The sequence below is a fragment of the Mauremys mutica genome, chromosome 1 (genome assembly GCF_020497125.1).
Source record: "Mauremys mutica isolate MM-2020 ecotype Southern chromosome 1, ASM2049712v1, whole genome shotgun sequence".
Lineage (NCBI taxonomy): Eukaryota > Metazoa > Chordata > Testudines > Geoemydidae > Mauremys > Mauremys mutica.
This window is the reverse complement of record NC_059072.1, coordinates 287,640,137-287,667,108: the sequence shown is the minus strand read 5'-3', so window position 1 is coordinate 287,667,108 and position 26,972 is coordinate 287,640,137. Positions and strand designations below refer to the sequence as shown.

Below are 26,972 nucleotides of genomic sequence, written 5' to 3'. Positions count from 1 at the left end.
CGATGCCAACTCTGCCCACATATTTACACCATCACAAGACCTAACCAGATCAGCCACACCATCACCAGTTCATTCACTTGCACGTCCACCAATGTAATATACACCGTCATGTGCCAGCAATGCCCCTCTGCTATGTACATCGGCCAAACTGGACAATCCCTATGTAAAAGGATAAATGGACACAAGTCAGATATTAGGAATGGCAATATACAAAAACCTGTAGGAGAACACTTCAACCTCCCTGGACACACAGTAGCAGATTTAAACGTAGCCATCCTGCAGCAAAAAAGCTTCAGGACCAAACTTCAAAGAGAAACTGCTGAACTTCAGTTCATCTGCAAATTTGACACCATCAGCTCAGGATTAAACAAAGACTGTGAATGGCTAGCCAACTAGAAAAGCAGTTTCTCCTCCTGTGGTGTTCACACCTCAACTGCTAGAAGAGGGCCTCATCCTCCCTGATTGAACTAACCTCGTTATCTCTAGACTGATTCTTGCCTGCATATTTATACCTGCCTCTAGAAATTTCCACTACATGCGTCTGATGAAGCGGGTGTTCACCCACGAAAGCTTATGCTCCAATATGTCTGTTAGTCGATAAGGTGTCACAGGACTTTTTGTCGCATTTTAAAATACAGGTTCTGGTTATAATAGGAGAGATTTTCAAGGCAACTAAGCACCTAATTCCCACTGATAGTCAATCTGAGTTAGACTACTGCATTCCATTTGTGCCTCTAAAAGTTTCCATCAGTAGCTATAATAGTTCTGCTGAAGTCTGCTTGATATTTCTTAGCATAGCATCCATCTAGGAGCATCCATCAGGCCAGGGCAACTATCATTGACAAAAAAGTATAATGGGTATTTTTAAGCCATTATGGTTTATTCTGATGACCTAGTTATTTTTTTTATCTGTAACTGATTGATCTAGTATAATTCCTAGTTTTTATTTCTATAAATCCATAAGTGTATGTGATGCTATACACTAGGTAAGCCATGCTAAACACTAAACAAAGTCCTGAACCAAGAGGCCCTGAGCTGGTATAATATAGCAGATGATAGTATACTAGGCATACTGCATTCACAGAGATTTTCTTGAAGACATGGGAGAAATTAGAATGTTACTATTCATTGCAACAAGGTTGAGGAAGAGTTTCATTCAGTACTTAGGTAATGCTGAGTGGCTAGCAAGTGTAACCCCCACATCTCTTTGGTGTGGTGTTCTGTCCCATCTAGTGGCACCAAGACCACCTAGAGAGAGTGATTAATGCATTTGCTCTACAGCCTTACCTAACAGCCATGTGGCTTTTAGCTCATGCGGTAGAGACTCATGCATTAAGCTCCGGAGTCCCCGGTTCAATCCTGCCCACCAACGACCGGGGTGTCTCGGCATTACACAAGCATTCAAAAAATGGCAGTTAAAAGCCTTACTTTACATAGGTGGCTAAACTGCAGCTCGTGAGCCACATGCAGTTCTTTTACAGTTAAAGTGTGGTTCATGGAACCCCCCACGTCAGCCCATTCTCCACCTACCAGACTGGGGGAGGGGAAGTTTGGGGCTTCTGCCTTGCAGCAAGGTGGTTGGACTAGGGGCTTCTGTCCAGTGGGGAGGGGGTCTAGGGGCTTTCCCCCACAAGAGGCACCTGACAGGGCTTGGGGCTTCAGCCGCACTCTTGCTGAAGCCCTGAGCACTGGCAGGCGCCTCCCGTGGGGCTGTAGCGCCAAGCCCCACCACTTTGCAGCAGGGCAGAAGCTTCAAGGGGGGGCACCCGGCTCTCGAACTCCTGAAGATTATCATATGCATCTGGGAGGATCAGTAAGTTTGACCACCACTGCTTTACATATACAGTAGTACATATTTACTATAGAAATAACTTGACTGTACTTATGAATTGATCACTTTTGATTATCATACTAAAAGTCTATAAATTATGCTTCCATATTTGCTAGTTTTGAGGTATAAAAACAATTCATTTTTTAATCCAAAATCATCTCCTTAACTCCTGTCCCACAGAAGCTGTATTCTATTTACATTGTTAGCTATTACTAACCTCTACAGTGCCATAGGCATACAAGCACTTTGTCTCTAGAACTGCTAAACAGGATTAGTCCCATAGCATAATATTTGAATGTACTACTTCATATAATGTATGCATCTGAGTCTTGCATTCAAGATCCACACGTTTCTACATCCATTACTGCCTCTTCATCCTGCCAGCTGCTAATGCTACTTTCACATTCTTCCTCACTGCCCCATTTTCCTCTGCTTCTCTGAGGGCCACTTGCTCTTCCCAATTCACTGTTGCATCTCCCCTGCTTTCAAATTTCTGCTACTGCCTTCCTCTTACTCACCCCTGACTTCCTGCCAAGAAGACAGGTTGTTTTTTTCCCTCCCTTCAGTTCTGGTCATTGCTGGTATTTCAGTAGCTAGGGGCCTCCTTCTTCACTGTCCTGGAGAAGCTTTCCAAAGTGCTGTGGTGGTTTTTCTCTGCTCCTAGAGCAGCTCTTGATTGAAAAAAAACCCTGACACTCTCTTGATAGGAATTTTCAAGTATACGTTTTGTTGTTGTTTAAAAAAAATGGCCAGAGTGTTTTGGCACTGCAGTCCCCATTTGATCTATATTTATATAAGTAGACTATAAGTACATGCAGAAATATACAGAAACAGTAATCACTTACTTTTTTTTTAATGAAAGAAATGCCCCTCCCCTGAAATCAACAGGGGGTGAAGCTTTGATCCACCTGCAGTAGAAGTATGCCGTGCCGAAAGAGGGGATATGAGAAAGCACGCATAGCTGGATGCTCCCGTCTTGGGTCCACCATCTTGCCATTGGCTGGAGATGGGGGACAAGTGTAGCCTATTGGCTCTTGTGGGCTTCCCTAGGCTCTTCAAAAGACTCTTGATCTGGATAGCAGCCATTTTTATGTATTGTTAGACAATTATTTATCCTTAAGAGTAATCTCAAAAGGTATGAAGAATATGGGGAGGGGAAAGGAATGTACTGAATCGTCAAGAGCCATTTTATTTCTAAATATGCTTATCCTGAGTATAGTATTCTGAACATACATTTTAGTCACTGAATTACTACTGCTGAGTTATCTTGTTAGTACTGTCTCAACCTGATAAAAGGAGTCAGTTCAATAAAGAGGCATAACAAACCATTTTATTGCAAAAGAAACATGCATATGATTTAATCAACAAAAAAAGTAAGTCTAGCTTTGAAGTGTGTTTTATCAAAACAAACTCGCCAGAGAAATGCATATAATGTATTGGAACAATTCCTTTTTCGAAAGAACAGAAGTTGATGATAATTGTTTAAGAAACCGAAAAAACTCATTTTACAACGTTTTAAGAATGTGTTTATTAAAGGAGATTAATTGTAAAGCATGGTAGTAGTTTATTGGGTAGATATGTTTTCCTTATGTCACAGGGCACCTGAAACTGTGAATTATTTTGCTTTCAAGCAACTGTTCAGAATTACCTAAAGTCGATACCCAGTAGAGTGAGTAGGAGACATGGTTAAATTTCGCTCTGACACCTTCATCTGTCACCATACCTGTACTTTGAAAAATGAACTCTTAGCAATCAAAGTGCTTTCTTTCATGGAAAATATTAACTGGGGTCTGAAGTAGCATCTCATAAAAGAAAGGATGTTCTTATAATAGTAACAACAATGCTGAGTGCTCCTGTAAAGGTCAGCTACAAAATATAGCTAAACATGAACAAAAGTGGCCTGCAAATGTGCCAAATGTTCCTAAAATCAAAGGTTTAATGGTCCGGGGAGGAGGGGGAGAAAGGGTATCATTGTAGTAAGCTATTGATACATTACTGGCATGTATGTATGTATGTAATGTGCACTTCCAAAACTTACCAACACTTGAATTCAGATCTCCATTCTCAGACTCTGCTCCATGTTGGTTATTACTGGCATGATAGTTGGACATAGCTTCTAATTTGATTTTTTTCACTTTCATTGCTTCTGCTATGGCTGCATTGGTAGCAGCTGCTGCTGCTGCAGCTGCTGCTGTCAGACCTACAAAGAAATATGAATGAAACTTAATATACATTATACTATGACTCTTCATTAGTGTAGGGCTTGAAACTGTTACTCTTCCTTCATCATTTACTACATAATTAGCAGAGGATAATACTGAATAATATCCATCCTTATTTGCTTAGGAGACTGTTTACTTTTTAATGTAAAAGGCATAACATACTATGTAAATAGTTACTTATATACACGTGAATTCACAAAATTGGTCTCTAATTGCTTTAGTCAGAATACAACTGCAGCTACAAACATACCCATTTAGAAGCCTAACTTCACCAACAAACCAAGTATTTAGGTGCAAATGTGAATGTAAATAAATATACCTGCAATAAACTGTGGATTCAAAACTACACTTGAAACACTGGAGGACAAGCTAAAAATTAGGGCCATAGAGTTTGAATAGCATATTCATGACTAATAAGTTATATTCACAATTAAGCCATTCTCCCTGAGCTCACATAAAATTCCAAATTACTCTAGCAGAATAAATGGGGCATACTAAAACAGCCATCGCTTTCTTAAAGGAAAGGTTAGCTATTTAGATCATAGGAAAAAATATATAATTATTTACAATCCTACAAGCAGGCTTAGACCTCAAGGCATCTACCAGAGATACCTCACACAAAGTGTGTAACTCCTTTAATTTCCAAGCCACCCTCCTGCATCCCAAATTCTCCATCTCCAGACAAAATCTCTGCATCTAGCTGTATTTGTGAAACACTGTATTGTAATAATGAGCTGGTACTGATACTGTCAAGAATGATTGGTAGAACTGCCCAATTTGCTTTCACCACACTACATTCAGCCTTTGTCCAGTGCCCTGAGTATGGGGCAGTGCATAGCTGTGTCATGCCATGAGAAGCCCAGGGGAGAAATTTTAATTCACAGACTCACAGTTCCCTTCCTGTTCCCCTCTTGCTTCTGCAAAGAGAGAATTTTGCTACAGCCCTCTACCAGTGGCAGCATGCTTACAGTTGTTTTGCACCAGCCCCCTTCTTCTGTGTAGTATGTTGGGGAGCGGTGGCAGGCACAGCTCTGTCCACTCCTTACACCTCTCCATGTATCTGGTTTCTCTCAAACCCACCCTGGACCTAATAGGCAGAGATGGGGGTCTTACTCCCCCTTAGCAAAGCAGGGTTGGGTTTAGGATCCCAGCACCTGGAAACAAGTGATGAGGGCAAAATCTCAGTTTTTCTTTCCTGGATGCAAAGAAAAGCATCCAAGTTTAACTAGTACAGTGATGGCTGCCTGAGTCTGCAGACAGCCTTAAACTATTTCTCTCAGGTGTGAACTACTTCACACACCTCAAAAGGTGCTGTCATCACTGCTGTTTCTGATGAGGGGTCTCTTAATGCCTCCAAGTGTTGGTGGAATTATAAATTACACTATAATTACTTTCTGTATAGTTATATCAATATTAGTTACACAATTGCTATTCAGGCAGTGGGAAAGAGTGCAAATGTCAAATATCAAAGAACAAGGTGAACAGACATAAACCTGTTTTAATATTTACTACTACTATGAAGCTTGCATGTTCAGATCTGACTAATACAATAACATGGATGCTTTTCAATGATTTTTTTTTTATCTTAGAGGAAGGATATGAAGTTATACATTACACAGATTTGGTTACAGTTCCTAAATTAAGCCACAAAAAAGGGATGATGCACCTCTGAACTTACATTTGTATCCTGTGTTTGTTATACAGCGCAGAATCGCACACTTCCTTTTTCTTAATACCATGGTCAAGCTATAGCTAGTGTCTTTAAAGAAAAGTGCTTTACCAAAAAATGAAAATTTTCTTTTGCATCAGAATATCCCAATATGCAACCCTATTCTCTTCCAGTGCTATTCTCTAGAACTGGTCAAGGCTTTTGTATGAGGACTAGAAATCTCAAACACATACTGTTGAGCTATTAAACTGATGTTATCAAAACTCTGCTTTTGGTCATATTTTTCTCTTAAAAAGGGGGAAAAATAAAGACAGAAATTGAACTCCTATATTCATTCTCTCTCTTACATAATTGCACAGCTGACTGATACAGGAACACTTTGCTAATTTTAAGCATGAACCTGCTACCGAGTCAAATTCACTTCACCCATGTAAACCCCAAAATACCAGGTTAATGCAGACGAATGCACAGGGTTCACATGGGGGGGAACACACTAAACTGAGGATAGTGCTCAAGACTGCAGCACAGTCTGTCCCCTAAGTAATTCCACTCTAGCACAACTACTCCTGTGCTGTCACTCTGCTCTCCACACCTCTCATAACCACAATATGAGACATAAGTGGCATGCAAGATCGTGAGCCAGCCATCTGCACCATGATGTATTCCGACCACTGTTACAAGACAAGGTCTCTCCCCAACAGAGAGCCCTATTTATCTCAAGTCCTCTCCAGAGATGACTCTCAAATGTACTGTAAAGGGCAGAGAGTACAATTCTGCAAAATAGCAGCTACTATTCCATTGTTTGATATTCTGAAAATATGATTCAAGCTGAGTCAAGAAATGTCTTAAATTGTTGTTTAACTCTCCCCACCCCCACCAAACTAAACAGTATCACTACTGTCTTACATCAAGCTGCCTGGGAATTTCCTAGCCATGCAGAGATTAAAGTAATGGTACAGTATAGTACTTCCGCATTTTTCGTTATGGAAATTGCATCTCCAAAAATTAAATGACCAAATGTCACCTTTAAACACAATTTAAAATGGAAAAGAACTATATTGGATATTCAATAGCTCAGAAAATAAGTTACTTTAGTCTCTGTTAATATTTGTTTGAAAAGTTAAAGAAACATGTCAAAATACTCAATAGACTCCAGTCAATGGCAATTATCATTAATATTCTAAAATTGATAAGCTGTTTATGTCTGGCATTCTTCCTGCTGATTATTCAGTAAGACAGGCAGCTTTATAACTATCTCATCACTCCACCGTCACACAAATTTCATCGACAGTGCTCATGCACAGCTATTAGCAATATGAATCTAACCATTACAAGAGGGAGGAAAATCGAACATGTGGCATTAATACGCAGTCCTGGTTCCTAACCATCTGATAGGCAGATGGTGTAAAGCGGATTCTCCAGCTGAAATGAAGGGGGACATCATTTAAAACCTTGTTTGCATTCTAACTGATATCAGTGCCATATTGATATACATGATACATCATGGCAGGATTTGAACAATCTAGTTTGTTTCAGTCATAAATGTTTACAGCCTTGTTTTTTATCTTTAGAAGCATGTTTTGAAGAGCATATTTTTAATTTATGAAACCTATTGTTTACTTCTGTTGAACCAGAAGATTAGCAAGGAGCAGGAATATTAAATTACCACAACCACAGCAATATAACTAAGATGGATGAATAAAGTATGTTTTTTTCAATAAAAGATGTTAGCAAAGGAATTAAAAAATTAGCCTAGACATTTTATGCATTAAATACATTTATTCATTTAAACCTTCTAGCTTTTTTTCCCATGAGACATACTTAGAAGTTTAATGCTTTACACAGCTATTCATTTAAAGCTCTCACTGTGTGCAATTAATCTTGTCCAACAATTTAATTCAAAAAGCAAAACATCAAAAAGTAAAGTTCAATTCAACATTCATGGTCCTGAAGTAATCTTCTTGCTCCTGACAGTTCCTATAGACTCATCGGCAAAAGTCTGTTCAAGGTGTCGTGTAAGAGCTTTGTGAGCTTGAATTATAACTCAATTGAAAGCTCTGCAAGCCTCAGTAGGAACTCATGTCTTAACTTCAGCTAGAAGCAGACCACCAAAAGAAACAGTGTGAATGATCTCTTTCTGCAAAGCCCTTCTCCCTTCTGCCACTCAAATGCTGATCATCCATACAATTTTATGTTCTTGCAATCATACGTATTTTAAAATAAACATATTTGGGAAGAGCTACATTCCAATAATGACACAGTTTGTAATTGCTGTCATAATTGTACAATGTGCTTTAAAAACATAATAGTAAATTTAAATGCAATTTGAATTTTTACTCCATACCGATGCCAACGCTATTTGGAAAATCTCTTACCTAAGTGGGGTCTGGAAACTGAGAAATTAGCTGCAATGTTTATTTGTATTATTAACTAATTAGACCATCTTTGGAAGAAATAATTGCCAATTCCTGGTCTCTGGGGAAACACATTGTAATCTCCCTCAGTGTTCTTTGCTGGTTTAGAACAGCAATTCACAGGACTGGACAAAAGGGGCAGGTGCAGAAATTTAAATAGTCGTATTTGGCACATGGATCTTACAAGCAAAGGTTATGGAACAATGCAGACAGTCACTAAGGTTTCACAGAGAGGAGTATCAGAGAACACCTTTTTTTTTTTTTTTCCCCAAAACTCAAGCACAGGGCTGGAAAGGATCCATTTGACATGCAGGATTGGTACCTGATTGCAAGAGACATGTTTTGTCATTGGGTGAAAAAGAAAAGTATCGCTTAGTGAAAGCTCTATCTTCAGCTCAGAAAAAGGAAGCCATGGAGTCACAGCACATTCTACAATCTGGTGTCCGGCATTTGTCAGCACTTGGGGCATTAGGGATTTGATGTGCTGTGCAACTGCTAGGCCGCTTTGGCCTGTTGGGTGTTCGTAGCTGTTCAATATCTTAACCAAGATGCTTTTTAGTGCCTTTACCAAATATAATCAGCAGCATTTTCCTGCCAAATTCTGGTCTCATTTATACCCAGGTAACTCCACAGAAGTCAGCAGAGTTTCATGGGTGTAAACAAGACCAAAATTTGGCCTATTACATGTGGGACTCCAGGGCACAGAAATGAATGAAGCAAGCCAAAGATTTCAGAATCACTTCTTCCTGGCAGGAGACCTTAGAAAAGCAGTTTACCTTCCCTAGCAAGATGCTCAGGAGAACAACCCACTGTGCCGGTAAGCAGACATGCCAAACCCGCAAAAAAATGCAGAAATCAGGCTTGTGTTTGGCTTAATTGGCTTGTGAGTTGCTTGTTGGCTAGTTTTTGGCTTGTTGGGCTTGTAGCTTGTTGCTTGTTGTAGCTCACGGGTCGGCAACCTCTGGCACGCGGCTTGCCAAGGTAAGCACCCTGGTGGGCCAGGCCAGTTTGTTTATCTGCCGCGTCAGCAGGTTCGGCCGACCGCAGCTCCCACTGGCCTTGGTTCGCCGTCCCAAGCCAATGGGGGCGGTGGGAAGCCATGGCCAGTACATCCCTCGGCCCGCAGCGCTTCCCGCAGCCCCCACTGGCCTGGGACAGCAAACCGCGGATTGGCCGAACCTGCCGATGTGGCAGGTAAACAAACTGGCTCGGCCTGCCAGGTGCTTACCCTGGCGAGCCACATGCCAGAGGTTGCCGACCCCTGTTGTAGCTTGTTGCTTTTTTTTTATCAGCTTTCGGCAAGCAGGGCAAGGTGCAATCCGGGGCAAAGGGGGGAAGAGAGTCAGGGGTGCACAGCGGGTCCACCACAGTCCCAGACTGCACGCCGTGGGGATCTAGTCACCTAGAGTGTTGGGGTTCTTAGGGATTGGCTTGGTTTGACCTTGTTTTAAAATGGGATTAGCTTGATTTCTGGCTTCTTGTGAAAGTTGACAACCGTGCTGGCAAGTTTATTCAAGAGTATCCAAGTTGATACCAGTGATGATGTCTGACACAGGCTACTGCCCTCCCACATGTGCTCCTACCTGCTTAGGAAGGATTTATCCAAATTCTAGTTTTGGCAATGTCAGCAGTTTAGAACAAATCAAATCAGTAAAAAAATACAAGGACTGTATGTACACACACTGTATTCATCCGAGTAGTCCTCGCACACGTACTTCCAGCGAACTCAGTGGGACTACTAGTGAAAACACTATTTGGATGACTAAGGATTCCAGAGTGAAGCCCTAAAGTTATAACTGACAACTGACTCAAACAGACATACAGCACAGCAATACAGATTTGTTTATGGATGTTTACAGAATTATATGGGGAAAACTTGAAATACTGTTTCTATTATAAAAAACAGGTAAATGAATTGTGTAATTGTTGGTGTCTCTTCTTTAATTACATGACCCTTTCAATCTGCTGATTGCAAAGGTTTCTTTTGGGGGTTTGTTTGTTTGTCTGCTTTTTAGTTTACACCCAATGTTTGTATGTTTTCATTTAGCATTTTCACACCACCTCACTTTGGGCAACACAGAACAAGTAAAAAGCTAAAAAGCCAAAAAGCCTCAGGAACAGTGGTAGTTTTGCCTCAGTAAGAAATACAGGACTTAAGTCTATGGACTTGATCCTGAGCTTACTGTAGTTAATGGCAAAGCTCCCATTGACTTCAATGGTGCAGGTTGAGGCTCTAAGGATACATCTACACAGTGAGCTGCAGCCCATAACAGCAAGCCTCAGAGCCCGGGTCAACAGACTTGGGCTCCCAGGGCTTATGCTGCGATGCTAAAAACAGCTCTGTAGACATTGTGGCTTGAGCTGGAGCTCAGGCTCTGAAGCTTGAGCCTGAGTTCCAGTCAGAGTCTCAATGTCTACACAGTGCTGTAGCACAAACCTGCAAGCCCGAATCTATTAACCCAGGCTCCGAGACACACTGACACTCACTGTATAGACATACCAAGTGACCTATTATCCCAATCCCAGCTGAAGAGCACGGAAATTTTTCCACTGATTTTGAATAAAGCAGGATCAGAAACTTAGGCTCTTATGTTCTGTGATGGCGGATACTTAAATCAATGGGGTATCCGCACTAGGACAAGGGTCTGGCTACACAGAACAATCTGCAGAATGGGAAGCCTTAGATTGTACCCAAAAGTTCTGTTAAAATACATTAAATCTCAGCAGAAGGTTTTTTTTTTCCCCAATTCAAATTATTTAGGCAATTGGTTGGAATTTAAGAGTAACCCACACTTCTTTTTTTTGTTAAACATTATGGATCAGTCCAACCTAACCCAATAGTTTTTGCACACCGAAAACTCCCATAACTACAATTTCTGAGTGATCAAGGAATTCTCCATCAGATTTTATAACTGTACATTCCCCCTTTTGGATTTACATTTCTTACTGCTCATCCAATCTGTTTTCAAACAGTTAAAAATGATTGCTGTAGTAATTAGAGGGTAACGATGACTAAAAGGTTAATAATTAGTATCTCACTTAAATTTCCACATCAAGTGTTTAGAGAGATTCAATCAATTGTTAAAATTCTACAAATTGGAGGCCAATTCTCATCTTGCATACACTGAAGTAACTCAGTGAAGTAATCAGACTTAAAAAATTGCTGTAAGCGAGATGAGAATCAGGCCATCTGTTTTTAAGCACATCTAATCAAGTTTTTCCTGTAACTATATTTAAGTTGCATTATGAATTTTGATGCATGGCTAATGCATTTAAAACAAACAAATAATGCAGAAAAGAGTTAAATGTCAACAACTAGGCTTCAAGATTTCAAATCCCCTTTTGCTTTTAGTCATCAAGCGTCCAAACAATTAGTACTACTACTACTATAGAGAAATAGATAATTTTAATTTAGAAATTAGTAGTTACCACTTTAAAGGCCAACTTTGTCCCATCCAGAAATCCTTGTAGAAGGATATAGGGGATTTTGCTTGAAAATAGTCAGGAGAGCATGTATATGTCTTTTAATAAAATTAATAGAAATGTTAAGATTTCATTACTTGATCTGAGATCTTTATATAGCTCTTGCTGTTCATTTGTTAAAAATAAGAGCTGCTCAGAGACAAAATAAATTATTCAGCAAATAAAGTGAAAACCTAATTCCCTCATCAGTAGTATATTCCATTTACAGAATCAATGGGCAGTAATTCCCCAAAATTGTTCAGTTTTGTGATTTCATTCATTTGTATTCTTAAAGTTGAAGGTGAAATCATCAATTACAATACCATAATAAATACTGAAGGCTTTCAGCTTTAACAATTTTTTTTTTTTGCAATCTGTGAACTTGATTTTAGTTCAAAGTATTTTTTGGCAGAATTAACCAATATAGCGTAGATGTGCTGACCTAACTGTTACTGAATTTTCTTAGAACATTTTGAAATACTGCTGAAGTGCATACAGAATCAAAACAATACAATTAAGTGAGAACATTTTTTTTCTTAAACAACAGTCATCTCTTCAAAAGCAATAGGTTCTCAGTCCTCATTCAATCTGTTGCATTATTCATTTCATGTGCAACCTCATGCCGGACCATAAATTGTTACTTTATCTAATCAAAGGAGACTTAACTCTACAGAAGGTCAAAGGTTTAATTTTGTGAAGTATTATCTTACGCTATGAGTTTAACTGAAAAATAGAAGAAGAAAAACAGCCAAGAAACTGGTAATAAATGAACCTTTATTGCCTCAGGCATTGGCCTAGTTAATAAACTTTCATTGAAGGTTTCTTTCAACTGTTATGGACAATGAGGTTAAAAAAAAAATCTTAAATTACAGCCATGTGTGACTTTTAAAGCAGGCATTCTTTTTTATCTCAACCTCCCTAGCTTAAAAAAAAGACAAAGAGATTGTCTTCAATTTCTTAACCAAAAATGTATGCTTCTAAACAGATGAAAAAGTGCAGATAAAACCTTTGTAAAAAAAAAAAAAAAAGGTCAGCTTTGAACAATATAAATAATGTTTTCTCTAGGTGCTGAACCCTGGTCCACAATCTCTTTAGACAAATGTTTTATAAAGTTTCAAAAAAAATGCTATTTATACATTGACACAGTGATGTTAATAGACAAATTTTCTGTTTTACATTTGCATTGCTAGAGCACGATAATAGCTTTTGTGTGCATTTAGTACTGGTTAAAAACATAATATCATGATAGAGATACAACTGAGATTATTGACATGTAATGAATTTTCTTGATTAAAAAACATTCTTACATTTGACTAACTGCAGCATTCTTTAAATGAGTCTAGTTAAAAATATATTTCATTTATACTCACACAGTCAAGGAGATCAAGAAAAATCAAAAGGATTTATTAAAACTCTTTAACTTTAGTCTAATTTCTAGCTAGATGGACATAATTAATTAATTGTAACATTGCTACAATTCAAAAATACTGAAAGGACATGTTCATGCCTGTAACAGCAGTAATGTAGCTAAATACTCATAATCTTTCAATCACCAGGAGCTTTTGTTGGTTTTTTTAACCTAATCCACAGTTTGACACAGATCCCGGTGTAATGATTATCCCAGTTCTTTGATTATCTAATATCTAAACATTGTTGAGGCGGTCAGGTGGCCCAGTGGAAGTATGCTTCCCTGCAATTTATGAGCTCAATCCCACAAACACTTAAAGTATGCAAGTAACTTTATTCACTTGAATAGTCTCATTGACTGCAATGGGACTACTCATATGTGTAACATTTAAATTTAAATTACTTATTTGCATAAATGTTGGTAGACTCAAGGCTGGGATTTTAGCTCTGGACCACAACATACCAGTCCTGGATTTTGTAGCATGCAGTTGGCCTCATTATGTGCAATGGGGTTCCACACTGAAACAGCAGTCCCCCTACAGCTATACAATGTAAAATCAGGGCCAAAACAACTTTTTAGTCTTTAAGGAAAGTACAGAGTATTTCTAGTTAAACCATGCATAAGGACAGTCAGCTACAAAAGTTCTTCAGGGTCTTGCCCTTCCCAACAAAGGAAAGCAGCATTACTCACTCATAAATAGGGGTACATGGAAGGAGCATAGGAATGCAAGCTTTTAGCAAGGGATGCAAACAGTTACGTGCACAACGAAGATGAGATGTGATCACAGCTACATGTTAGTACATCCTCAGCAGACAACTAAAATGCAGACTACTACTTAATGGGATTTTTAAAGGAAGTCTGTGTAAGACAATTCATTAGCAGCATAAAAAGTTGGATATATACTGCAAGAATTAATATCCATAAAGAACCATCTCAATTCCTCTTCTGTCACATTTATGTGTAGCTGAAAATATGATAGAGATTTGATATAATTTCAAGATCCCTTACACTGAATGTTGTAGAAAACCTAGCCAAAAACATTGTTACAAATTTAATTGCAAAGAGAAGTTCAGAAAATGTTGCATTTAGTAAATCATTCTTCCCAGAGAAGACATGACCCTTGAAAATATGCTGACCATTTCTACAGCTACAATACTTTACTATTTGCATCTCCCTGTTTACAGTATTGATACACAAGATACACTTGAGCATTTTAATTTTAGGAAAATTCCATTTAACAAGAAAAACTATGGATTGTTTCAAGGCAATATGTTCACATGTTAAAACAATGATACAAGGGTAGTCAAATCTCATGCTTCAGAACATAAACTGATCCCCTACAAGTGTCAGGAGATATTTTTACCCCACTCACTTACAGTGTTGTAAATTAGCTGCGTTATGGCTTTGGGTATCTCTGTTTTTTTAATCTTCCTCTGATCTATTATGTATACAGCAGTACCAGAGGCAAGGTACTGGACTAGATAGAACTTTTAAAGCAGTAGGTATTATACTGACTGACTTTATGTAGTTCTATGCTGGCAGACAAAATAGCAGTTTCTTGTAGACAACCCTCAACCATCTATGCAACCTTTTATTTTTTTGCTAAATGGAACAGCACAGTAAAGTTTAAAATCCTACTGGCCCATTTACCATCTGCAAACTAGAATACCAAATTCAAGTCCAAAGTCCTAGCCCATCTAGCCCATTATCTTGGCTCTGGCATTGGTCAATAAGTAATGCATAAGAGGAAGATTAAAAAACCAAACAACCTCTAAAAAATGTATGATGCAGCTAGCCACGTGCACAATGTTATATGTATATCTTCTCCTAGAACTTTGGTAAAACTGACTTGTTTGGACTGCAGTGTAAGGAATAATGGTACTAAAAGTAGCAGTAAGTTATGATGAATAGTGGAACATTTGAATACTCTTAAGGACATACCATAGTGCTGTATTTTTTATTATAAATACCATTTGTCAGGGATTACACCTCAGCCATACATATATGCTCTCGACTGAGAACCTGATCCTGCCATCATAAACAGCTTCATAAAAAAACTCCCTCTGATGTCAAGAAGAATTCTGTATAGGATGATCATAGGCTGAGATTAGCAAATGCTCTTATTTTGCAACTTAAAACAGTTTTGTCACTATAGAATGAAATTTTGAAGACCCTTAACCAAAATGTGAACTAGGAAGTGTGGGTATTTAAAATGCATACATGTCATTAATATCTGAATATGGGTTATAGTAGACGTGCAGTAACTTTTCCCATAATAGTATTTTTAACTCCTGCCTGCATTCATGTCACAACATTCAACATTATGGAAAAGTGCAATACTATACTAAATTCAGGTTTACATAACAGATCATAAATACTCCAGAAAAGCTATTATACTCTTTGAAATCAATAAATGTGTGTGCAGTGGTCCACCTCACTAAGGACAAATGGACCAGTACAAAGCATGCTCAATATATGGACATTGGTGACCACAAGATCATTTCTGGCAGCAGTAGAAACTACCAGTATGCTATGCTATGCATGTGTAGTTTTGAGAAATCACACATACATTGCTAGCAATATTGGAGATGATAGAATCCATCAGAACAGAGTTGATGTCAGCACTTCTCACCTGAGTTAGTAGCATCAGACAATGGCCAGAATGTGAAGGCAGCAGTGTCTGATGGCAGTACACATTTTGCACATACATTGTTTTGAAAAATCTCTCAGTTAGTTACACGTGGAACTGGGAGCATAATTTGCAACAAATAATTTGATTAATGTTGTCTCCTTTTTTGCTTATGAATTGTCCATCAGCAGACCATGATTTTCTCAAATGTATTAATTGTTCAAAATTATTCCTTCCTCCCTTTCAATATGCATATGAGAAAATGATTGGACATGAGCTCTCTTGACCCATCCCCATCATTTGTGGCTTCCCCTCATTAGTTATACTAAATTCCAAGTTGTGCACTACTCAGAGCAGGGACGCCTTTATCATATCTCTGAGGAACCTACCACATGGTTAAGAGTGGTACAAATACATAATGATAATATTTGGCTGCAAATCAATCTTATTGTCCAGTATTTCCATCACAACCAACCTGGCTAGTGTTATGAAATGGATTGTCCAATGTCCATATGAGTTTGGGAGTTTTATGAGGAGTGGATGGCTGAAGCTGAGTCAGGAAAACAGAGGTAATGTCGTTAGTTGGAAGAAACAACCTGAACAGCAGACAAAGAGCTTATCAGCATCCTGTTTGAGAGAGTGCATTCATCTTTTCAATAAACATCCACATCTTGCAAATGGCAAAGAAAGTGTGTGAGTTATAATTGCATTGGTATGTGGACCTTGCCATAATTACCCACACTTTTGTGACTTATAGATTAGATTGCTCTACATGAGACCATTCAGAAAATGAAGCAAAAATGCTGCTACCAGCTTGTAAATCAGAACATCTCACAAGGAGCATTTACACTGTAGCTTTATAATCTGCAATGGTTGCCAATAAGCTTTTGAATAGAGTTCAAGGTGTTGGTTCTAAACCTACAAACATTAAATGGTTGCCTCAAGGACTGATCCTCTCCCATACTATGCTGCCACAGCTGCAATCAGTGGAGGTGCTTACTCAAGACTCTCCTTAGTTCTAAAGGGCAGTGACTGCCTTTAAAGACCTTTGATGCTAGAACTTGCTTCTCCAGGTGATCCACCAAAACCCAGACACCAACCTTTTGGACATGCTACAAAACCACCTTTCTCATTGACAGTTAGGAGAGGAAGGGCTAACAGCAGGAGAAAGAGTAGGAGTGGACTGTCTATTGTAATTATTATTAAGAATTGGTGTTTATACTAGGACGGTTAAGCTGTTCAGTAATGATGTGTAGCCATTTCATAAGAATGAGAATTAGTTTTTGATAGAATATATAAACATTTAATTTAATTTTTGATGCACTTACAGTTGAAAATAGATGATATAAAATTTAGCCACATTTCTGTCAATGACTGAAGAAGTTCATTATGCATTTGCAGTATTCAAACTGCATGGGGACTTTTGAGTGGACACATGGATCACATGGAATATGTCTGCTCCAAGCTTGGATTTATGGATTCATTGACCCCATGAAATCATAGATTCCAAGGCCAGGAGGGACAATAATCTAGTCTGACTTCCTGTACAATACAGGGCATAGGACTTCCTCAAAATAATTCCTAGAGCCTGTATTTTAGAAAAATATCTAATCTTAATGTAAGAATTCTCAGTGATGGAAAATTGTTCTTACTATTAAAAATCTTTGCCTTATTTCCAGTCTGAATTTGTCTTCCATCAACTTCCAGCCATTGGACTGTTCCAGCCTTTCTCTGCTAGATTGAAGAACCCATTGTTATTCCCAGGTAGATATTTACAGGTAGATTCCCCCAGGTAGATATTGTAATCAAGTCACCCCTTACCATTCTGATTGTTAAGTGAAATAGATTGAGCTTGAGTCTATCACTACAAGGCATACTTTCTAATTCTATAATTGTTCTCATGACTCTTCTCCAAATCCCCTCCAATTTATCAATGTCTTTCTTGAAATGTGGACCCCAGAACTGGACACAGCATTCCAGGAGTGATTGCACCAGTGTCAAATACAGAAGTAAAATAACCTCTACTCCTACTTGAGATTTCCCAGGATTGCATTGGCTCTTTTGGCCACAATGTTACACTGGGAAGTCATGTTCAGCTCACTATCCACCATGACCCCAAAATCTTTTTCAGAGTCAGTGCTTCCCAGGATAGAGTCCCCCATTCCATAAGTATAGCCTATGTTCTTTGTTCCTAGATATATACATTTATATTAAGCCATTTAAAAACACATAGTTTGCTTGTGTCCAACTTATCAAATGATCCAGATCACTAGGGCTGAGTGAAACTATTGTGTTTGGCAAAACAGAGCTACTATTATAATGACAGCTTGAGAGAGAATTGTGGTCTGTATTTCTTCAAGAAGCTGTGCTTAATCTAAACTGCACAGTAACCAATGGGCAGTATAGTATAAGATGGTGTTTAGAACAGTAGGAGTTATTCTGACTGATGGATGAATCTGTATGATTCTGTGCTGGCAGACAACAATATTTTACATACAAACCTGCACCATCTGTGGAATCCCTAGTTTCTGCAAAACATAGTACCATACTCAAATCCAAAACTCTTCCAGATCAGAAAAGTGTGTGTTTATAATTTTGTATCTCTCTATAGTGCTGACATTCTCAATTGCCAAACTACAAAGGAGACATTTAGAAAGTGACATGGTACCATTAACTTCTATGTTCACAAAGTTTTATGAATCAGAATTTTGACAAGTAGATTTTCTGTGCTTTCAGATGTTTCTTAAAAAGAAGGTACTCACAGCACCAAAATTTTGTCCAAAATTAAATGGAGTTTTTTTGTTGTTATTTTGTTTTGCCCTTTCAACTATAACTAATTAACATGCTCATATATAAGGATATAAAATGAGGAATGTACTGTAGGATGATTGTATTATAGAAAAAAAGATTACCTATTATATACAGGAAGCTAGGAGATATGAATACACACAATCTTTTAAATAAATTACTTATGTAAATGTTAAATAATTGGAGAAGCTGCCATTTTTATATAATAGATGTCAATGACATCACTGTCTCTGTGAATAATATTAGCGTATCAGCCACTCACACACAATGATGTAATCATAACAAATTTAAAAATACAATAAAATAAAAATAATAAAACCCTCAGACATACAGGTGGTACCTACAGCAATTCCCTAGTAGGTAACACCAACAAAATAAACTGTCAGATCTAAGTTTATGTGACAAGCTTCCTAAATGTGTGCCAAAAGATCATTCCTTTATTAGTGTTAGTATCTTTGCACAAGTATTAACAGTGGCAAATCCTAAATGCAGTGCCAATATTTTTTTTAGTTGATGGTGCATTGTAGGGCACCATTTAGCCAAGAACACTGTACCACATGTTCACCTCCTTTTCTCGTCAGATACTAGATCCAGATGCAAAAGAATGGAAGATATATTTTCCAGCAGCATTTGGCTTCTTGACAGATTCCATAAACAGTTATTTTGGCAGCTTTCAAGATGCCTCTGGGTCAGTCACAGGGTTAGGTAGCTGATGGTCTGCCTTATTTTCCTGGATGCCATATTCTTCTGATTTATCTTCAGTAAATGAAATCCTAGAAAAATCATTACCCCAAATCTATAGGACTGTCCTGTAACCACATGCACATGGGGTTACTGACACCCAAATTACTTGCACTGGTTTATTTGGTTTTGTTTTTCTACTATGCACAGAATATGCAATTGTTCTCTGTGTTATAACAACTCATAATTGGGAGTAAGAATAATCTGAGAACAGAAAAAAATGTCAATTGGCAAGGTAGTGTCTGACGAAGTGTCAGAAAAATCCTACCTCAATCATTGAGAAGTAGACTAATCTAGTGGGACAAAAATATGACTTTAATGCAGAGATTCATGTGTTCTAATACAGAGACTACCACTGGATTTGCTGTATGATCGCAGGTAAGTCACTTGATCTCTCAGTTTCCCCCAAGTTTAAGTAGAAATTATATCATCCGCCCTTGCAGGCTTTGTTGTAAGGATAAATTACTTAGTGCTTGCGCAAAACTATTAAAAAGAAAAGTATCCAATATTGTTATTAGCACTTGTTCTAAATCTACCTCTGACAAGTGGTGGATTAGTACTATAACTAAACTTGTCTAAGGGTTGAGACAGTAGCTGAAAATAAACTGTGCACTCATTGGTTCTAAAAATGCACAGAGCATCTCTTATACTGCTTTCAAATGGCACTTAAATTCAGCATGTACAGAAAAAATCTTTAACATGCTGTTTGCAGTGCTGTTGTAGCCATATTGGTCCCCAGGACATTAGCGAGACAAGGTGAGTGAGGTAATAACTTTTATTGGGCCTGAAGAAGAGTTCTCTGTAAGCTCAAAAGCTTGTCTCTTTTACCAACAGAAGTCGGTCCATTAAAAGCTATTACCTCAAATGAAATAACCTAAATAATATAGTTAAGATTTAGAAAACAAAAACGAAAAACCCTACAACTTAATGGATTCTAGAATTTAGACTATTTAAAAAAATTGATATTCGTGTTCCATCCATTAACAGTCTGATGCAGGGAGGGGCACAGTGGAGGTTTTAATAATTTTCTATGAATGACCAAAAATATTTAAATGTTTCTCACTGTAAGATGTTTCATGAAGAATCTTAAATTCCTTGAATGGTGGTTGGGGCTTTATTGAAACCAGACATTCTCTATCCTCCTCTTACTACTTGATAATCATTAGCTCTGCTGGAATACAAAATACAATCCTTCTGAATCACTAAAATGTTATCAAGAAGGAAAATAATGTGGTTTTTTTGGTAAAATGTGATTAATTATTTTTGTTGAATGTGAAGGAAACTGCATTCAGCAAAACAGGATATTAAAGATTTAAAAATTATTTTCTAATCTAATTGTGCCATAAAACTAGCACACAGTATAAAATGGGTTGGAAAGAGGAACAATGTGATTAGCTAACAAATTTCTAATCTATTCAGATAGGAGCAAATATGTGTGAGAATTTGTTCCCCAGATGACCTTGTGTTCAAGGACACTATGAGAAAATAAATATTTTTATTTGTATTTTCTTCTTAGTGATCATTAATATAAAGTGCTACAATGCTATGGTCATGAGGATCCTAGAATCACCAGGGTGAGCTGGTTTCAGATCCAATGCTAAATGAAGCTACAATACTAACAAATAAGGACGTCGGTAGTCCTTAATTAAAGGGGGGTGGGCTTGAGTCAAATTCTGCTCCCAGAGCTAGGTCTTCCACAAATAAATTAAATGAGAGTCAGTGATTTACTTCAGATTTACAGCACAGATTTGGGCTCACTAAACCTACTTGCAGACTATCTGTAAGTAAATTTTAAGATATTTAAAAACCTTTATTTGTTCAGAAGCTCAGTTCAAAGGCAGGAAATTATTGAATACTGAAGAGAATTGAGATGTATGAGTATCTCTCAAGATACACAGAACAGCTAATGGAAGTTGCACAAAGGTTGTGAGGAAAGATTAGTTCCTTTTATTTCTTCACATTATTTATTTCTTAACATCCCATAAATTAAAAAAAAATAAACAAATCAAGGACAATCCATAAATATATTTCTCTCGTCTCACACCACTCTCAACATCCTTAGAGAAGAGAGGAGTAAAGACTGGCTTTGCAGCATGCCTGGAAGCTTAACAGATCTAGCTCTGGCAGACTGACTTGGGATTGGGGGATGAGAGGGGAGAGGAGCTTTAAGTTCTAAAATTGTAGTTTTGTAAATCTTCAAAAGTGACTTATCTTAAAAGTGGTTTTCCTTGTAGGTCTGAAGTTGATGGTTCTGTTTATTCTTTAACCAATCAATGCAGTAGTGAATTATTTCATGAAAGATCATAGAAAACATCTCATTCAATCCAGACAAATGAGTTCACTGCAACTATATGCAGTGAGTCCTTGGCTGGCTGGAAGAAAAGGAGTTGTGGCCCCTATATAGAGGCCCCTATGCTATTGTAGGCAGAGGAGGAGGAAGGGGAAAATTTACCTGGACAAAAAAGAGAGGAACAGGAAGTGGCTGGACTAGGAGGGGGGTAGTGCCCTTCCTGGTGACCAGTTCAGAGGGTATTTATACCCTGGGTAGTTCTGCAGAAGCCTTATCTCCCTGCCGTCATGCTGGCAATATGTACCCTCTTTCCCATGGAATCAGAGTAAAATCAAGTGGGCATGATGCTGGTTGGTTTTTTTCTTGGGGCTGGGAAGAAATTTTTCCCTCATTGCCAGACTGGCCTAGGTAGGGTGGGTTTTTTCACCTTCCTCACAGCTGGTCAGGGACCTGGTGGAGTAGGCAGGGAGATTAGGTTAAAATGTTGCAATTTAGTAACTAAAAAATGTGGCAGATGTCCAGTGCAGGTACTCATTATGGAAAGCATATGTTTGTCAGACAAAGTGGATTGGAAGGATATTTAGAGGAACGCATCCCTTAAGGAAGCTAGGCAAGGGAGGTTTAGGACTCCTAATGTCCAGTACGGAAGGGAGCAAACTCCTCCCAATTTGTGCCAGCCCCCTTACTATCACACAAGTGGGAGGGGCTGTGGGGCCCTGCAACTAGCTGGCTGGCACCAGGTTTGGAAGGGGGACAATTAATGGCAGTCCCTCGCCACCAAGTAGAGGGGAACACTTAAAGAAATAATGATAACCTGCACAATTTATTGCCGGGCATTCCCAGATATTTTAAGTGAATAAAGTTGTGGTCTAATTAAACCAAATTCACTGCCTCCTGTATTTCTTCTGGCATGGTCAGGACAATAAAACTATGCACATGCACCACTGCCTATGGTAGTATTACTGCTCTGGTTACAGTCTATGGGGCAAATGTGGCAAGTTGAAATTTATTTTGTTTTTTTCTTCATTGATCAGTTAAAGAAAGAAGAATATTAGGGAAATCCTTGGGGGGAATCAATGAAGAAACTCCCATTAACCTGAATGGAGCCAGGATCCCTTTTAGACTTCATACTTCACCCACATGGAAAATTAAGTTTTAAAAGAGAACTGGTTTTGAGGATCAATCCTGACTATTATTTAGTTAACTTATTTTCTTTAATATATTCTGTCATTTTTAATATTAAGTTGGTATTATCTTAATGTATAACCATTAACATTACACACCTGTACGATATGAATTAATATTTAGTGTTTGGCGCAACTATGTGTCGTTCCATAAAATAATTTAAGGCCAAATTCAGTACAAAAGGCCATTTGGATTCCACAATGCCAAAAACACTGAATACATTTCTTAGCTACTACAGCATAAGTGGGTCAAAATAAACATTCCCTAATCTTTAACATTCAAAAGCTTAAATATGATAATATTGTGTAATACAAGTAGTCCTACAGAGTCATCATGTCTGAAGATATTAAGTTTGATGATAATACTTATATTGATTTTAGCCTGTTAAAGTAATGAAATTGGATTACATAAATCAATGTTTTGAATATAATACAAATGCACACATGGTTTCCTCACACTGCATGATACACACTTTTAAATGAGGATTGGTTGCAGGTATTTGTCTACTGTCTACTGTAACTAATCAGCAAGTGTTAATTTTCACATACCTCCCACAAAGCACAACAAAAAATTAATAATTTTGTGTATTCATGTGGGTTTAATGCTTAAAAAGTATCTGAAACCTCTAAGCATTTCCAAGGCAGCTCTACATACATGATTAATTATTTAAGACTCCAGCTCTTACACCATTAGATCCAAAATGAGAGGAGGTGTTTCAATAGGAGGAGCTGCCATTAAAAACAATTAGAGATCAGTCTGTTTCATTTCACTGAAGGGATAAACACTAACAAAGTGCTGTAAAATATTCAAGAATAAGGACTTTCTGGTAATGCATCTACCATAATGTATAAATAAATATTCTTGGTCTATTGTTTTAAGTATTGTTTTAAGTCACGGGGTTTTGCTGGGATTTTGTTTCTTTTGGTGTGTTTTTGGTAATGGAGAAATAGTTATTTTTAACTCCATCAAAAGGATACTCTCTTTTGGATATTTACAATTACTGTATCTCCAGTTATGAATAAAGCCACCTCTTGAAGTACACTGCTATGAATAATAAAAAAAATTCAATCTTATCCAGTTCTTCTATTATATTCATTACATTATAAATACAGTATTTCTGTGAACTATGATACAAAATGAATTGTGATCTCAAACATGCAATGTAATCAAATCTTCTAAATACAAAGCATGCATTCAGAACTGAACTGTGAAGCAAAGATTAATTTGCATGATGAATACAATAAAAACTGTAAATCAGCTTTTTTAAATTGAAGACAACAGAGGCATGATCATAATTTTATTTATTTTTAGCTGGGGGCGGCAGGCAAAATTTACTAACTAGACATGCTGAATTATATAGATTTCTGTACTGGAATAGCAAGTTACATATTTGCAATGGTGAGTTCCATGATATTCACACTCTTTGCTGTTACAGATAAGTAATTATACAACAGTATTTCTAATGATAGAGTCCCAAAGCAATGCTTGTTCTCTTCCCAGTGGAAAATATCTTCTGAAGCAAAGAGTGGCTCTGGGATTCAAGAGGAGGGAAAACACATACCATAAAATATAATTAAAAATTGTGGAGGCTGCATATGACAAGAATAACCATAAAAACAGATACAAACCAGCTGGCTGTTAACAACTTTTGAGTTATAAAAATCTTAAACCTGCTGTAAAGCACTCAGTTCAATTTACATAACCACAGAGCTGACATTCCTTTTAGGCTCCTCTGCTGGGGATTATTTTGACATGTTTTAAGGCAGCATAAAAAGCACTGTGAAAGGAAGACATGTATCATTTTACATAAAAATTCATTCCAGCCTTAAGATTGGACTTACATATTTTAATCCCAACATCTTTACCGGAACTGGAAAATATCCTCAATAGCTACTGTGCTTCAATTTTATTACATTATTCCTTTGGTGCTCATATTTTTGATAAAGTTACACACACACACACACACACACAAATCAATACAGTCACAGAAGCTTGAGTTTCAATACCACTACACAACATACCAGCTCTACTTGCATGCACTACAGACTACAGCATATGTAGTCATAGATAGATTTCTTTGCTTAAGATTGTGATCAGCCTTTGCTAGAAAAGAAAAGCATTTCTTAGGAAGCTAATGATGCAGACAGCATTTTACAGGAGTAACATAGCATGCTAAAGGGAATTAAAATAAACAAAATAAAATAAAATCAATCTTACATTGAGTGAAGTTTTGATGTATAAGTGCTGGCAGCTTACATTGCCCAGAGCACAGAATGAGTTTTGCCATTTGATAATTTGCTTGATTCACTGTGCTGCCTCATGCAGGGCATTTTATGCCTGATTTATGTTTAATCGAGTCACCTGCTTAATGTTAAGGGGGGTCACAGTTAGATAGAAGGGTTATGACCATATAGGGCTTTCAACATTTCCCAGTTTGACATAAGAAATGGGTGAAGGTGTTAGAGGTCAACCTTTTTCTTTTCTTTTTATTTAATGTTCTCTATGGAATATTGTATAAAACATTAATGCACCACAAAACCAATTTGATTTCCCTATGAAACAGAGCAGGGAAACATGGATTCAGAGACTCAGAATACTGACAAAATAAGGCAAAAAGCAATTTGTAGCCTTAGAAGTGATCATTTGGATATGGATTTTTTTAAAATGGACTATAAGGTATACCTTCACTTAAACAAAAATGAAAAATAAGCTTTTTCTTTAGTGGTTGATGGGTTATCTCATCTAGGTTGATGAGCATGGAAGAAATAAAGCTTCTAAATGGCAAAGAGAGTTAGACTCTTTAATTAGGAGTCAGGACTTACTATTCATAGTTAACATTGATCCTTCTAAACATTCAGCTTTTAGCTGGACACCAAGATTAGAGGCCACTTCTTATCTAATGAAATTACTAACAAGATCCCACCAAAGTAACAGATAATAGCACAACTAAAGAGTATAATGAAAAAAAATCAGATCTTCCCAACTATTGCAGAATGAAGGTCAGATGTGCCCTTTATCAATATTTCTGATTTTCTACCAGTTATTCAGAAATATTGAATATTTACTGCAAGTTTTTTCTATTATAAAATTAAAATATTTCTACAGAGTACTGGAAAAAAATGACAATATGCCATGAAATAACGTAGGCATGTTCTTTAACAGGGCAGTTTTAGCAGGGTAGATGGAATTCAGTACTCACCAGTTCAGATAACCACATTTCCAAATTCACTCACCACCGGTACAGATTAAAGATGACTTTTAAAGGCTGGAAAGAAATGTGTCTTTGTTATCTGTAAAAAAAAACTGCCTTCATTTTTTTCTGGTATACTTGATAGAAAAATTGATGCAGAGTTATTAGCAGTATTGTTTCTTTAACAATTAGAAGAGTCTTACATTGTATTTTTAATATGGGATGGTGAGATTCATGTGATTTTGCCTGGGTAAGAAGGAATTCTTCAGAAAATATTGATGTGGATAATGTTAGTTTATTTGAACATCCTAAATTAGCAATATGTTTATATTTATTTATCCTTATTTACAACACTGAAGGCCTGATCCTGCTTAAACTGAAGCCAAGCGCAAAACTCATATTGGAGTTCAACTGGAGCAAGATTAAATCTTTGATTGTTTAAATATCAAGCAGCAGGAGACCTAGGGCATTAACCCATGCACAAGTTTAAGAGCATAACTGAAGCACTAAAACACAAGTGTATACATAACACTAGGGGCCCAAACCTGCAGCTGTAACACAGGTAAAATTCCCATTGAATTAAATGGAACGGGACTCCAGAAAAATCAGGGTCTCAAAGTAGCCAGATTGTAAGCTCAGTTGTGTATGTGTCAAATTTAAAGTTTCTTATAAAAGAAAAAAAAGACCTTTATTATTTAAAACAGAATACACATTGTCAAATGTTTTAAATGTAGTAAATTAGCATAATGATAATCTATTAAATCATACTGTAAGATTTGCGGGCCTAATTCTGCACACACACTCTTACAAGGAACATTTCTTACATCGGTGGTCCCAATGACATATAATAAGTGAAGTAACTCATGCACATTTGCAGGACCAGATCTCAAGTAAATAAAAACAATGAACCTATGCACTGGCGTTCAAATTTTGTATTTTATTGGTGTTTCCTCTAAAAATAGTTAGTATTTTATTGATAGAGAATTATTATCAAGCTATATCACAGAGGACTATTAGATTTACAGCCATAGTTCAGCCAAAGATTGAGTCATAATTTCAATTTAAATTCACATTGGGGGACAGGGGGAAACTTGATCATTTAAATTAACTTCAAGATAAAGTG

At 37.4% G+C, this 26,972-nt stretch overlaps 1 protein-coding gene across 4 annotated transcripts in view; it reads right to left on the bottom strand.

Annotated features, from left to right (window-relative positions):
- DACH1 (dachshund family transcription factor 1) overlaps window positions 1-26,972 on the bottom strand; it is a 438,354-nt gene that overhangs the window by 206,949 nt on the left and 204,433 nt on the right. For all 4 annotated transcript variants that reach the window (XM_045011711.1, XM_045011700.1, XM_045011719.1 and 1 more), the window contains exon 3: window positions 3,870-4,031. In XM_045011711.1, the coding sequence (XP_044867646.1) occupies window positions 3,870-4,031 (162 nt within the window). The remainder of the gene's footprint in view (window positions 1-3,869; window positions 4,032-26,972) is intronic.